At 38.9% G+C, this 12,452-nt stretch overlaps 1 protein-coding gene across 1 annotated transcript; it reads right to left on the reverse strand.

Moving 5' to 3' along the window:
* Positions 1 to 2,431: 2,431 nt before the first annotated feature.
* On the reverse strand, positions 2,432 to 10,316 carry ASB15 (ankyrin repeat and SOCS box containing 15). Its single transcript, XM_039570519.1, is given in 12 exon segments — positions 2,432 to 2,563; positions 3,140 to 3,168; positions 3,171 to 3,302; positions 3,305 to 3,343; positions 3,346 to 3,526; positions 3,529 to 3,706; positions 4,062 to 4,235; positions 4,873 to 5,026; positions 7,036 to 7,194; positions 7,600 to 7,731; positions 7,828 to 7,887; positions 10,292 to 10,316. Coding segments are annotated over 12 exon segments (1,395 nt in total).
* Between the last annotated feature and the right edge of the window lie 2,136 nt (positions 10,317 to 12,452).

Consider the following 12,452-nt stretch of genomic DNA (forward strand, 5'->3'; position numbering starts at 1 on the left):
TCGAGAAAATTAAATTCTAGTGGTGCAAGGGTTCAATCACAGTCCAAGCAGAGAAAATAAGAAGGTTTTTTTTCCTACCAATTTATTCTTCCAGCTGGGGATGTTGCCTTTGCCTCTTTTCACACAACCACCAGTTCTGGTCCAGTTACATTTCCTGCTCCTACCACCATTTAGTCAAGTCCACAGAAGTAGTATTGCTGCAAAATATGGGAGTCAAAAGAGTTGTTCAATTCGTAGCTGGGTCATAAACCTGACCTGGGGAAAACAGCTCCCTTTCCATGACTATCTCACCTCGTATTTCATTTAAAATAAAGTTTTGCTTCTCCCTCCATTCACTTCACAGATGCCTTGAAAACATGAAACACTTTCTCATAATTCTGTACTTGGTTTAGTAGCTGGGGGAGGGGGGCGCGGGAAGGAGAGGGGGGGAAAGGAGGAGGGAAGGGAGGGTGGGCAGAAGTCTTCAGTAAATGAACAGCTTCAATGGGGAAGGACAGAAAAGCTTTAAACCAGTATTAGGCCACCTCCTATAACAGGCAACCAAACAACAAAAAGGGCCTGGCTGTATTGATTAAGAGATAAACGCAACCAAGACCATGTCTTTTTAACTTACCTAATGATAGTCAGAGAACTAGTTCATGGTATTTTAAACACTTGGGGCAATGCTCAGTGCTAGATTTGAATACTTTGATGCTGCAGGCAATGTAGCTATTGCCTGATGCTTGTATGAAGTCCTAAATATAAACCTTTGCCCGTGAACTAAAATTACTAATGGAATTTGGCTCTAGCCACAGAAAGGATTTAAAATCTTCTGTCTAAAGCCCTATTTGATCATGTTTCTTTTGCTGGTTGCAGTATACTGTATCAGATATGCAGTTACCCAGATTCTTGCATTGTGGTCACTGTATTCATTAAAACTACCACAATTTAAGGGGTTTTTTATGATTAACGCCATATTTCTGATTAGGAATTCCCACAAAGAAATATCAGTTTATAGGTTATGAAGCATACATGTATTTATCCTGGTATGTCTAGGACATACTGGCCAGTGGAGCCTTGACTTGCAGTCAGCTGTGTTGGGTTCACTGGGCACTCTGTGCTCAGGCCATGCTTGCAGGCACCAGTCATCTGGGGCATCCTCCTATCAGGGGCCTGGCCCAGATGCCAGATGCCTAGAAATTTTTCACAAGCGACTAAATTAATATTTTTCATCCTGGTCAAAATTTCTGGCAAAACCCCCAGAAGTTATGTCTCAGAAAGCTACATCAATAGTAGCCCTACTGAGGGGCAGAAGGAGGAATTAAGCCTCCTGTTAAACCTTCTATGTGTCCCAGACTAGTAATTTTCACTTTTTCCATTTGCTCCAGTGAATCTGTCATGAAGAAGACCAGACACACAAAGGACCGATACAGCTGTCTTTGGAAGTGGAATTTACATCTCTGACTCAGAAGTGAGGTTTCATGTGACAATGACATAGAGCAAATAAGGAGAAATTCTGAAGAACAGGGAGAGCCAGTTTAGGGGGCAGGACAGAAGCATACTGGAGCTCAGCTTTGGTTTGTGTGAATATGTGTGTGTGATAACCAGCATATCTCTCAAATAACAGGCTGCCCAGAGTTGTTGGGGCTGCTCCATCCCTGGAAGTGTTCAAGGCCAAGCATTCAACGAGATGGCTTTGAGAAACGTGGCCTAGTGGAAGGTGTCCCCACCCATGGTAAGGGGGTTGGAACTAAATGATCTTTAAGGTCCCTTCCAACCCAATCAGTTGATGATTGTGGATTTAGCTAAATGGATTATGCCCTACGTAAACCCGACATCCACCAACTGAAATATCTTCTTAGTTGGGAGGGTTTGTATTTTTTTCTTTCCTCAAGATGGAAGGGATGGTAGAACAACAAAAGGAGTTTGGTAGAACTCCAAAAGGGAGTTTTGTGAATTAAATATTCTTTAAATTTATTCTGTCAGATTTTCTTTTCCTCTAAATGTGCAGAAGCATACTGTGCAGTGCATGGCAGCATGACTGAGGGTGAGTCTGTTCAAGCACTGATCTGCCACAACTCTGAAGAAACCATAATTAAAGTTACAATATTGCTTAACCAAGGGGATATACTGCTTGGTTTCCTGGTTTGTTTGCACATCAAAGTCTACTTTTTGCTTAAAAGGGCCTACCTAAAGTCCCTTAAATTTTGCCAAGCCTTGAAATATGCACACACAGAAGTTGTACCTGGGAGCAAACACTTTGCAAAAATACCTAAAAATAATCATTTAGATGTTTGAAGAATTTTATATAGGACCATGATTTTTAATGTGTGAAGTATGCTACAACACTTTGGATGAATGTTACCTGACATAAGTAATTAAAGTTTCCTATAATAAATTCTAACATTATTAACTGGAAGTTAGATATTTACCCAGTCTGTGGTATCTCTCTTCATTCTTCCTGTGTTTCTATGAAAAACTTAATTCTCATACTTAGAGGAACATAATCCATGTAATCTACAAAAACAGAAACCACTTTTCCAGCTAAATGCTTCAATCATGGAACAGCAATAAACTCACAGAACTGAAACAGAGAACATATCAAATCATAATTCCAAAATCTGTGCAGAGGAATGCCAAAAGAACAGACTTTAAAGCAATTACAGAAGATAATTTAAACAAAGTCCTAGCAATGGACTTTAACAGTCAAATTGATACCTAGGTAGGTTACTTTAAAAGCCATTTTCTTCCATGTTTAACCTTTGTGAACCCTTCATTTATGCAAACAGGCCTGAAGGCAAAAACAAACAAAAAAAAAATTTGCTGTAATTTGTGGCACTGTTTTGTTCAACGGAAATACTTCTCTGGAAACACATTTACTCCACTGGTTAGGAAAGGAACAGAAATTCCAGAATCCTGCCTCATTATTTCTTAAAATTTCCTTCCCAAATCTCTAATATATGAATGCAAATATAAAACCACACTACATACATCATTTTCTCTATCTCAGAGTAGAAAATGAGAAATGGCTATTTTATTTTTAGAGTGTTTTTAAAAAAGGATTTTGCCAGTATGCTAATTCTACACAATAAACTAGAATGTTTAACTCTGGCTAATGAAAAGAGCAAAGTGAAGAGAAGCAAGGAAGGTATGTATTTACTAGTTTATCCTTTATTGAGGAAATAGTCAAAGTTCGTGCTCTGGAGCTGCCCGCACAGAAGAGTTTCTAAAGATACCCTGACACATGAAGTCCAAACACATCTCTACATTATATCCATGGCTGAGCAACAGCCTCAGCATCATGTCACCATTCAAAGGATACCAAATGCACTGGGGAAATGCATATCATTAAGCAACAAAATTAGCAGTTGACATCTGCTCCATAAGATAGGAGTAGCTTTACAATTCCATGGCTGCCAGCTCTCACCGCCACACAAACACATTTTAAAGGATCTTTGTTTGCATTTGCTCCTGCTTTGAGCAATATTTTGGTGCAAAGGATCTCACTGTTAGAAACAGCACAGTAAAGTGCAGTTTTCCTTCCATCCACCTTTCCTTCAGATTGTAAGTATCTGAAGTTACGTGTTCGGTCAAGAGAGTGTTGACATCCAAACCATTTTCAATGACGAGCTCTAGAAACTGGTTCTGGCCATCTACAGCTGAGTGAGCTGTTTGGGTTGTGGCTACAATAAGATACTTCTTAGCCCCAAAAAAACAGTGAACAAAACTAGGCAGGTGTAATTTCCTTGCATGAGGAAAATAACCCTCATCCAGCTATACTCTGAATTACCAACTAGACATTTTACAAAAGATCAAAACACAGGAACACCAGTTTTGAGCACTGTCAAATAGGATGTTGTGTTTAAGTTGTTTCAGTGGTTTTCACTTAATTCTAAGGAGAGTGTTTTGCATTTTGCTTTGATTATGCTAAAAATAAAAGTTTATTAAATCTAATCTAACACAGGTATTTCTAAAATATAAATTTATATAAATATGTTTCCAAGTTTACCACAGCCATCTCTGATGTGAGCTTGTGCCACACTTTTTCTTAGAGAAAATGTAAAGTCCAAGCTCATACTCACAGGTAATGCCCCTCACAAGCCACTTTGTGTATGGGAAGCAGTCCTGCCTCATTAGGCACATTGCCACTTCCTCCATATTCCAAAAGCAGAGCTATGCAGCCTAGACTACGTCCTCCAGCTGTTTTAAACAGTACTGATGCACAATCATCTGCTAAGGTCTTGACATCTCCACCTCAAAGGAGGATACAGAACTTATATTTATATCCAAAGTGATTTGTAGATCATCATAAAAACAAACCCACAGTACTTTCCTCCTTATTATCAGATATATTTAAGTTGAAACTTTACTAAAACAAGAAGTATTTTTTGTGGCAAACATAAAACTCGAAGGCAAAATAAGAGGTGTACAGATACAAGTTCAAGTGCTCACCTGAGTGGGCTCTGCTTTGACTGTAAGAATGGCAACTGAGCACTTTGAAACTGGCATATTTCAAAAACACTTCATTAATTAATACCAATATAATTCCATATGTGGAAGGAAAGATAGGAGGGAGGGAGGGATGGAGTGAGGAGAAACACTGAAGGGCAAGAAGGGCATGTAAAGAGAGAAATATAGAAGGGCAAGAAGGGCACGTATAGCAATCTCTCCTTGACTGAAATGAATTGCTTTCAACTCTGCCACTCCTCTCACACGCATTATGGAAAAATGGAAGCATCACTCCAGTCTAGCAAAAACACTCACCTGTGCTTCCTTTCCTTCTAGGTCATTTCCTCCTTCTTTCCTTTTCCATAATCACCTGAAAGACTTCATCAGTCAAGCAAGATGTATGCCAGTGCAGAGGTGTAGTTGTCTTTCCCTGACTACATAGGGTTATGATTAAGATGCTCCAGCACATTACAGTGACCACATTCAGCCGTAAGCCCTAAAGGTGTTACTCAATATTCACCCTTAATGTTCACATTTCCATCATTTGTCAGAAGAGCAACAATGTCTGTGCATCTCTGTTTTGCAGCTTCATGCATTGCTGAGCAATGTTTTATCTATGCACATCTTGTGAGTTTTCTAAGCTTTTCTAAGCTTTAGAAAAGCTTTTCCTCATGTTTCTATAAGAAGAAATTAAAAAGATTTCCAGTCCTAGAAATATGAGAATCCAATATATGGTAAATAAACAGTAATGTCATCTGCTTGGGAAATCAAGGTACTCCAATACGAGCTCAAAACTGCCTCAGTCTGGAGCATAGAAGGTAAAAGCCACTTTGATTCTGAGAATCCAGAAGCAGGTATATCACAAGAAAAGAAAAAATTAAAATCACATAGTATTCAAATATGGTCCTTACTTTTAAAGTTGTTGCAAACATTACGGCATCCCAGGAAAATTCCACTTGTGACTTTCTTTCTCACCTGGCAGCTCAAATCCTAGTGTGTACTCTGTCGTTGTCGTCAACCAAAGTACTGTTGACATGTGCCATACTTAAAGGCCATATGCTGTTGTTTTGAGGTTCCATGGTTTTCATGGATAACTACTCTTGCAAATTATTTACATATTAAATCGTGATGCTGAGTAATAGTCTTATTTTACTTCTGAAAAGAATGAACTTCTGCTTTGGAATAGCAGATCACTCACTGGCGGAGCAGCTGAGAGAGATCAGCACCATAGGGTTAACAAATTTAACTTTTGTGAATGTCCCATTATATAAGAAGGTTTTCAAGAGGCAACAGTCTTCACAATTACCCACAACTGCTTTGAAGTATAATATGACCAAATGTACCTGAAAGCCCAGATCATCCCACTAGACAGATACTTCTTCAGCATTTACGTTTCTACTAAAGAGACCTCTCATCAGAGTTTTAAAATTAAAAGGAGTAACTAAATCATGAGTATCATCTATTAAGTGTTAAGCACCTGATCCTCTATTTCACTGAAACTACAGTTGAAATGCATGATGTACAGCAATATCTACATCCACATTTTCAGTGCTAAGCGACAGAAAAACACAAAAAGCATCACATAAAAAATAAACTGATGACAGACCTCACTTTCAGGAGTTTATACTGTATAGAGAAACATTTAGGAAACTAAATTCTCATTATAAGGGGAAAGATCTTTTTCAGCAGCTCTAGTTAACTCTTTGCAGGATTCATTAAAAGCAATGGCTGAAAATAGCTGAAGTTTCACAGACTTACAATTATTGAAAAGAACTGAAAGCAAGAAATTTCAGAAGAATGCCTTATAAATGCCTCAGGGCCTTAAAATGGTAATACAGTATTTGCATTGGATGAAAGTTAATAAAAAGTTAGATAACTGAATATTTCAATAGTGATAATTGCATTATACATTACATTTTCTCATATTAATTTCACAGATTTATTCTCTTCAGAATCATGAAGATATTTTGACATTTAACAGAAACTGGAAGCTAATATAGCTAAATTACTCATGTACAGTAAAACTCACTTAAGTCTACCAATAGCATAAAATCTTCCAAAGGAATCATCTTTCTTTAGAGTGGGGTATTACAGTGCAGTTGAAACTTGTTTTCAGCACAAGAGGGGAGGGAAATGAGATGAGAGGTTTTTCAAAGTACCTGCCTACTCCTCAAGAAACCATCTGATAAAACCAAAAATCTCCACTAACCTCCAGAAAAAGTACATTCCAGTTAAAACCATAGCTTATTCTTGTATTCTACTTGTACCATAAGATGGTTGAATAGGACCAGGTTGATAAAGGTAGCACCTGACCTTACAGAGAAAGTACCTTGAATAAAAAAATTGGTCCCCTTTTCTTAGCAGCAGCTCAGCAACCACCTAAAACATAAGGAGCATCTTAAAGATCAGCTGAGTGATCATCTGAAGCATGATGAGTGCTGAACAAAATGCTGGGTACATTTCACCAGGTGTTGGGCATTTAGTTTCATCTAAAGTAATGACCAGCATTTAAACCACACAAGCCAACAGGAGTGCTTGGCTGGGTATTGAACAAAGAAGAAGTGCTGTTAGTCATGTTGCTTAAACCCAGACAGAGAAGGCAGTTACCAAGAAGAAGTGGAGTTTCTCCTTTGTAATTTATGGTACTGGGATAAATACCCTTTTCCAGGATCATTTGCACATTTTTCACACAGCTAGTTTTTGCTGCCAAAGTTAATGCTATTTTTCCATTGCATGTTTTGTATTCCCATGTTGATTTATAAGATGCTAGAGGTAAGAGAGTGAAAAAAGATAAACCAAAATTAAAGCACAAGGCTGTTAACACATATACATATACCAGAAATCCTTAAATGCTAAGTTTTTATGAAAAGTACCTGTAATTATGTTTACCTAACCAGTACTGCCAAGCACAATGAATGCTGAATAGTAATTTTTGCTTTGTCTGTACAAGTTTCTGAACAAAGTGTTAAAAATGGTCCAAGTTATTTGCTGGTGTAAATCGATGCAACTTTTCCAAACCCAGAAAATTTGCCTGAACATTTAAACAACACAAGCAAGAGGCTTCATGGAGGACTTGGTCATACTTTTTTAGTTCTAGCCTGTTGGTGTCTTCATTGTTCTCAGTTTCTTTGCTGCTCCCCTTATCTTATGGGCTATTTTAACCTTACTTGCCATCTAAAGTGATTTCAAGTATTTGTGGAATTGGTCGAGCTGCAACCTCAGGCAGTGGAAGCCACACTCTTTGATCAGTTTCCTCCAAAGCACATGTCAGGTTCACAAGCTCTTGAAGCCCAGATACTTGACCTTAGAAACTCGAACAGATAAACATGATGCAGTTGAAAAAATAATATGCCAAAAGCTCAGATTTGCAAAGGGACTATTTTATTTTAGTTGTTTTACCTTGCTTCATGGATGTTACAATTTTCCTATTGTTCTCACCAGGTGATACAATCAAATGGTCTCATCACATGTTATTAATTATCACTTTTAATGGTCCTTAATATGTTAAAACCCCCCAAAGCAAACCACAGTCACAAATATTGCTTTATCTTTATACTGCCAAGGCACAGTCTATTAAAGAAGACAAAGGACTTTGGACTCTGCACTACTGCAGAGCTGTGAAGTTTAATGGACATTCACAGGAGTTTGGTGCAGAAGGTCAGGTGATGGTCAAGCCATGCCAGCTATTATTTTCAAGGTGTGAGAGTCACTGAAATGCTCAGTGGATTAGCAACAGAGTATGTCAAACCTTTTAACTATAGTCATCAACTTAAATTCAGTCTGCTCGTATCACCAGCTGTAACTGTGGCTTATGTTCACCATGCTTTTTCCTCACATGTCACATCAACCAACCATCTTACTAGTAAATTCTCATTTTAACTGGAAGGTCAGGAATGTCACTCTTTACAACACCTTCTAGGTTTTTGAAGTGTAAAATGCAGTCGTTTATATTGTGAAACACACAGAAGGAAAAAAGCTTTCAGTTAATATATGCATAGCCATAAAAACCTAGGTTTTTCCAAATGAGTTTTGGGTTTTGATCGTTTCTCTGATTCAATCTTAGTGGCTTAACACATTTGTCCTGTTGAATCAGGGGTTTTTTTAAATTTTAAACTACTGCTCCCACAGTTTGTGCAGTCATGTGCTCTTTCCACCACACTGAACACTTATCATCCTCAAAGTGTTGAACAAATATTAAACAATTATACTAAGTCCCTGTTGTATGGTTTTCACAGAGGGATCATTGTTCTAGTCATTCTGCAAATAGAGAAGGAACATTGGAAATGCTATTTGGAAGAAATCTTCTGAAACTTATTTTCAAGGGGAAATATTCATCAAGTTTCTTTTTAGACTAGTTTTTGCATTGCTCTTGTAAGCAGTAAGTCACTCAAAGTACCACAGCCAATATTATAATCCCATCCGCAAATACCTTACTACTTAGTATATTATGATAAAGCTTGCAAACCAAAATTAAATTAGTAAGGGCTTACAGTCAGATTGACTCAGAAACTAAAGGTCTCTCGGATTCAGATCCCCACATAATACAGTGTAGTGGTTTGGTCTAAAATACTCATTACTGTTTATCTTCTGTGAGATAAGAATTAGGAGAAATGCAAAGCAGGCACCAAACTTGAAAGAATATAAAGAAGTTTATTAACAGACCTAAAAGAAGAGGAAAAAAAAAAAAATTATACCACCTTCAGAACTCTCCTCCTCCTCCCACTTTCCTCCCTTCTCCCACTGACAATGTGAAAAGACAACCCTTAAGATGTTCAGTCTGTTTACCACTGCCATAATAACCTTGTTTAGTCCATTTAGAAAGAGAAGTCTCTTCTTGCTCATGCTATGAAAACAGTATCACAACGAGACAGCCGCCCACTTCCAAATATTGTTCAGTCCATTTAGGAAGAGGAGTCTCTCTGCCTGCGTGTGAGTCCTTTCCCCCGACATGCAGCTTGTTCAAGGTCACACACAGATAGCAATTGGTTTTCCCGCGTTTGAGGGTCCACTCTTGAAGTTTTTTGGGGTACAATTTTAAGGTTGAGCCGTTCAGGAACAAAAACAGAGGCCCTTCTCCTTCCCTGGGAGCAAAGGGTCTTCCTCATCTTCATTGTTAGGACTATCTCTGGGAGCATCTCTAGGGACTGAGGTTTTCTCCTTTCCCGTTTGGAGCAAAAGTCCTCATCTGGTTCATCTCTCCCTGTCCAAACTTCTCATGAAATTACAGCTGCGTCAGCATCTGCCTATCTCAGCGCAGGTGCTTTTGCTCACGAGTTGAACACTCCACCCCCCATATCTTCATGGAATTACAACGGGATACTCTGATATATCATAGATTCACAAAATTTCAGCTTTAAGCATCTCCTCTCTCTCTTCCCTAGGGTTTTCAGCTCTTCACAGCAGTAAAAAGGGTTAATCTCACCTCGGCCTTGCAGCTTTGCAGCTGGAATGTTGAATTTCTTTTATCACAGTGGAGAGGGGGGAGAGCCGAGCCGCTCCGGCTGCCCACGGCAAGGCAGTGGGGGGGGTTCCATGGCTGGAACAGGTCCATGGCTTCAGGATGGCCGTGGCCCGGCCCGGCCTGGCCCAAGCAGGGCCTGGCTGGGCCCGCTGGCCCCCACACGGGGCCCGCAGCCACCTGTCCCAGCGCCGGAAACGAGAGAGAGCTTGGAGGGGGAGTTTGTCTATTCTTAAATGTGGATCACAGAGGTGGTCACAACTTTAAGTGGCTTAAAGAATTGTCCATATTCAAACTGGCCAGCTGATAGGTTCCATCAGGTTCCAGAGGAAACTGTAAGCACCCCTTAGCAAGGATATCCCTTCCGGGACAATGCTTGCTAACCTATGACATACAGTTTCTCACCTCTTTCAATGTGTACTGGAACCATGGCCTGGGTTTTTAACTGCAAGGAAAAAATCTGAAGGAAAATGTTAAAAATCTATACTTCAATCCCATTTTTTCTGAAGGAAAAAATATTCAACTTTGGTCTTGAGTGCCATCTCTGAACACAAAGGAGTCCAAGAATAACAAAAGAATATTCACGAACACCTTTTCACTTGGGGCTTAGAAGAACAGACCTTTTTGTTGTTCATAAAGGACAAGCTTTTCTGAAGGTTCTCTGCTCCTTCCTATTGTGTCCATAGTCAACGTTATAGCATAACAGGCTAAAAAAAGATTTAACACATATGATGAACTATTCATCACAATGTGGACACATGTATCACTCTCCCTCATCTCTTGTGGGCAATGCACTCCATTGACAGGCAGGAGAATTCTGAGGCAAGGTTCTTTTATGCATTTTTCCTCTCATTTTCATTAACACTTCTCTAATTCTGATGGCACCTTAAAGCTTCCATCATTTAACTCACAAATACACTCTTGTTATGTACGCTCATAAACCTTTTAGAGAGCAAAGATAAAACCTCTCCTGGACTAACAGTTTCAGAAGTATACATTAATGAACATAACTACAACCTCAGCCTGCCATCAGCTACAAGGAAAGTACATTTCAGAATACATTAATATTTTGTTGGCAGCTAAGAGGTGCTCCTAATGAAATAGCTGATTTACATAAGATAATTTTTTAAGGAAAAAATATATAACATTCATAATCTCATTTCCTCCACAACAGCTCTAAGACAGAAGTTACCTTCCCTTTTTTCACACCTTCCATTTTGAAAACCCTCCATTTGAAGGTTTCATGCCACTGATAAAGCTTTTTTTAATGAATCATGATCCCCCTATTGGATCCACATGGATGGACCTCCATGCAAGCCCTACTAAGTTGCTGTCCTTAGGAGAGTTGAGAATTATTATATTACAGCCCATCATATCATACTTACCCCAGAGCCTGAACCAAGAAAGCTCACGAAGATTTATACAGGCCTTAGATCAAACCCTCACACCGCAAACTCTCTGAAAAAAGTCAGTTTAGCGTATTACAAAATCTTTGTAACAATGTACGGCCACATACGGTCTAGTCCTGCCAGATGATCAATACCCTCCCAACATCAGTGTTTCCAAGAAGAGTTAAGAACACTAAGCAAGATAGTTGTTTAGTAATAAAATCCTTTTATTTTCATTAAAATGTATTTCCTTTCTACCATTCCTTTCTCTCCAGAAAATCAGAGGAATAAATCAGTTCAGAGGCCATCACAGAAAATTTTCTCTGGTCATGCAGTTTCCATACCCATGTGGTCAGCTTTCTCCTGCTTTGCTATACTCCCCTGACTGATAATGCCACAGGCATCATAAAGCTCTTGAACGCAAACTTAACCAGAAAGGTCTCAGGTGAGCAATGTTTCAGAAGTGCTGTGTGTACTCTTTTCCAATCGTCTTATCCCACAAAAATTCATATACTGTGAAATGAGAAAGCTGGTAAGGTAGCAAGTCACTGTGACAGGGTAGAGTAGGTGTACCACAAACAGCTCCTCAGAGCACAAGTGCTGGACACACTGCCAAGGGTCTGTCTACACGCGCTTCGAGAGCCTGATCTGCTATATCACTGCTGGTAATACACTGCGCTGAGGTGACAAGGTCTGACCAAAGCATGGATGTTCCACAAGGATCACAGGGGAACGTAACAGCATGGCTGGTACTCTGAGCAGCAACAGAAACATCCCTGCTACATTACGTGATGTGGCAATGAAAAGGCTAAAAAGCTCAGCAGGAAAATCTTCTTCCATTCACCCATGGCAGTTTCTCAATTGCCAGACCCACACACTAGATCACAGGAAACAACTGCAAATCCTTATTCTAAATGAGTTTTAGTTTTTCACATTACAAAGAATATTTTCATTAAACAACATTTTGAGTAGCCTGGTAATTTTCTTATATTTTTTTATATTCATACCTGAAAAACTAGATATTACTTCTTGATGTTTTACTTAAAACAGAAAAAATATTTTCTCTCTAAGTTACTCTTTTTTCATTAGTAAAATATATTAACTACTTGCTAATCATGGGAGTTGCATCCTTCCTTGGAAAGAAGTGTATCAACTATTCATTGCTTTTAAACACATAA

The sequence above is a fragment of the Corvus cornix genome, chromosome 1A, assembly GCF_000738735.6.
Source record: "Corvus cornix cornix isolate S_Up_H32 chromosome 1A, ASM73873v5, whole genome shotgun sequence".
Taxonomy (NCBI): Eukaryota; Metazoa; Chordata; class Aves; order Passeriformes; family Corvidae; genus Corvus; species Corvus cornix.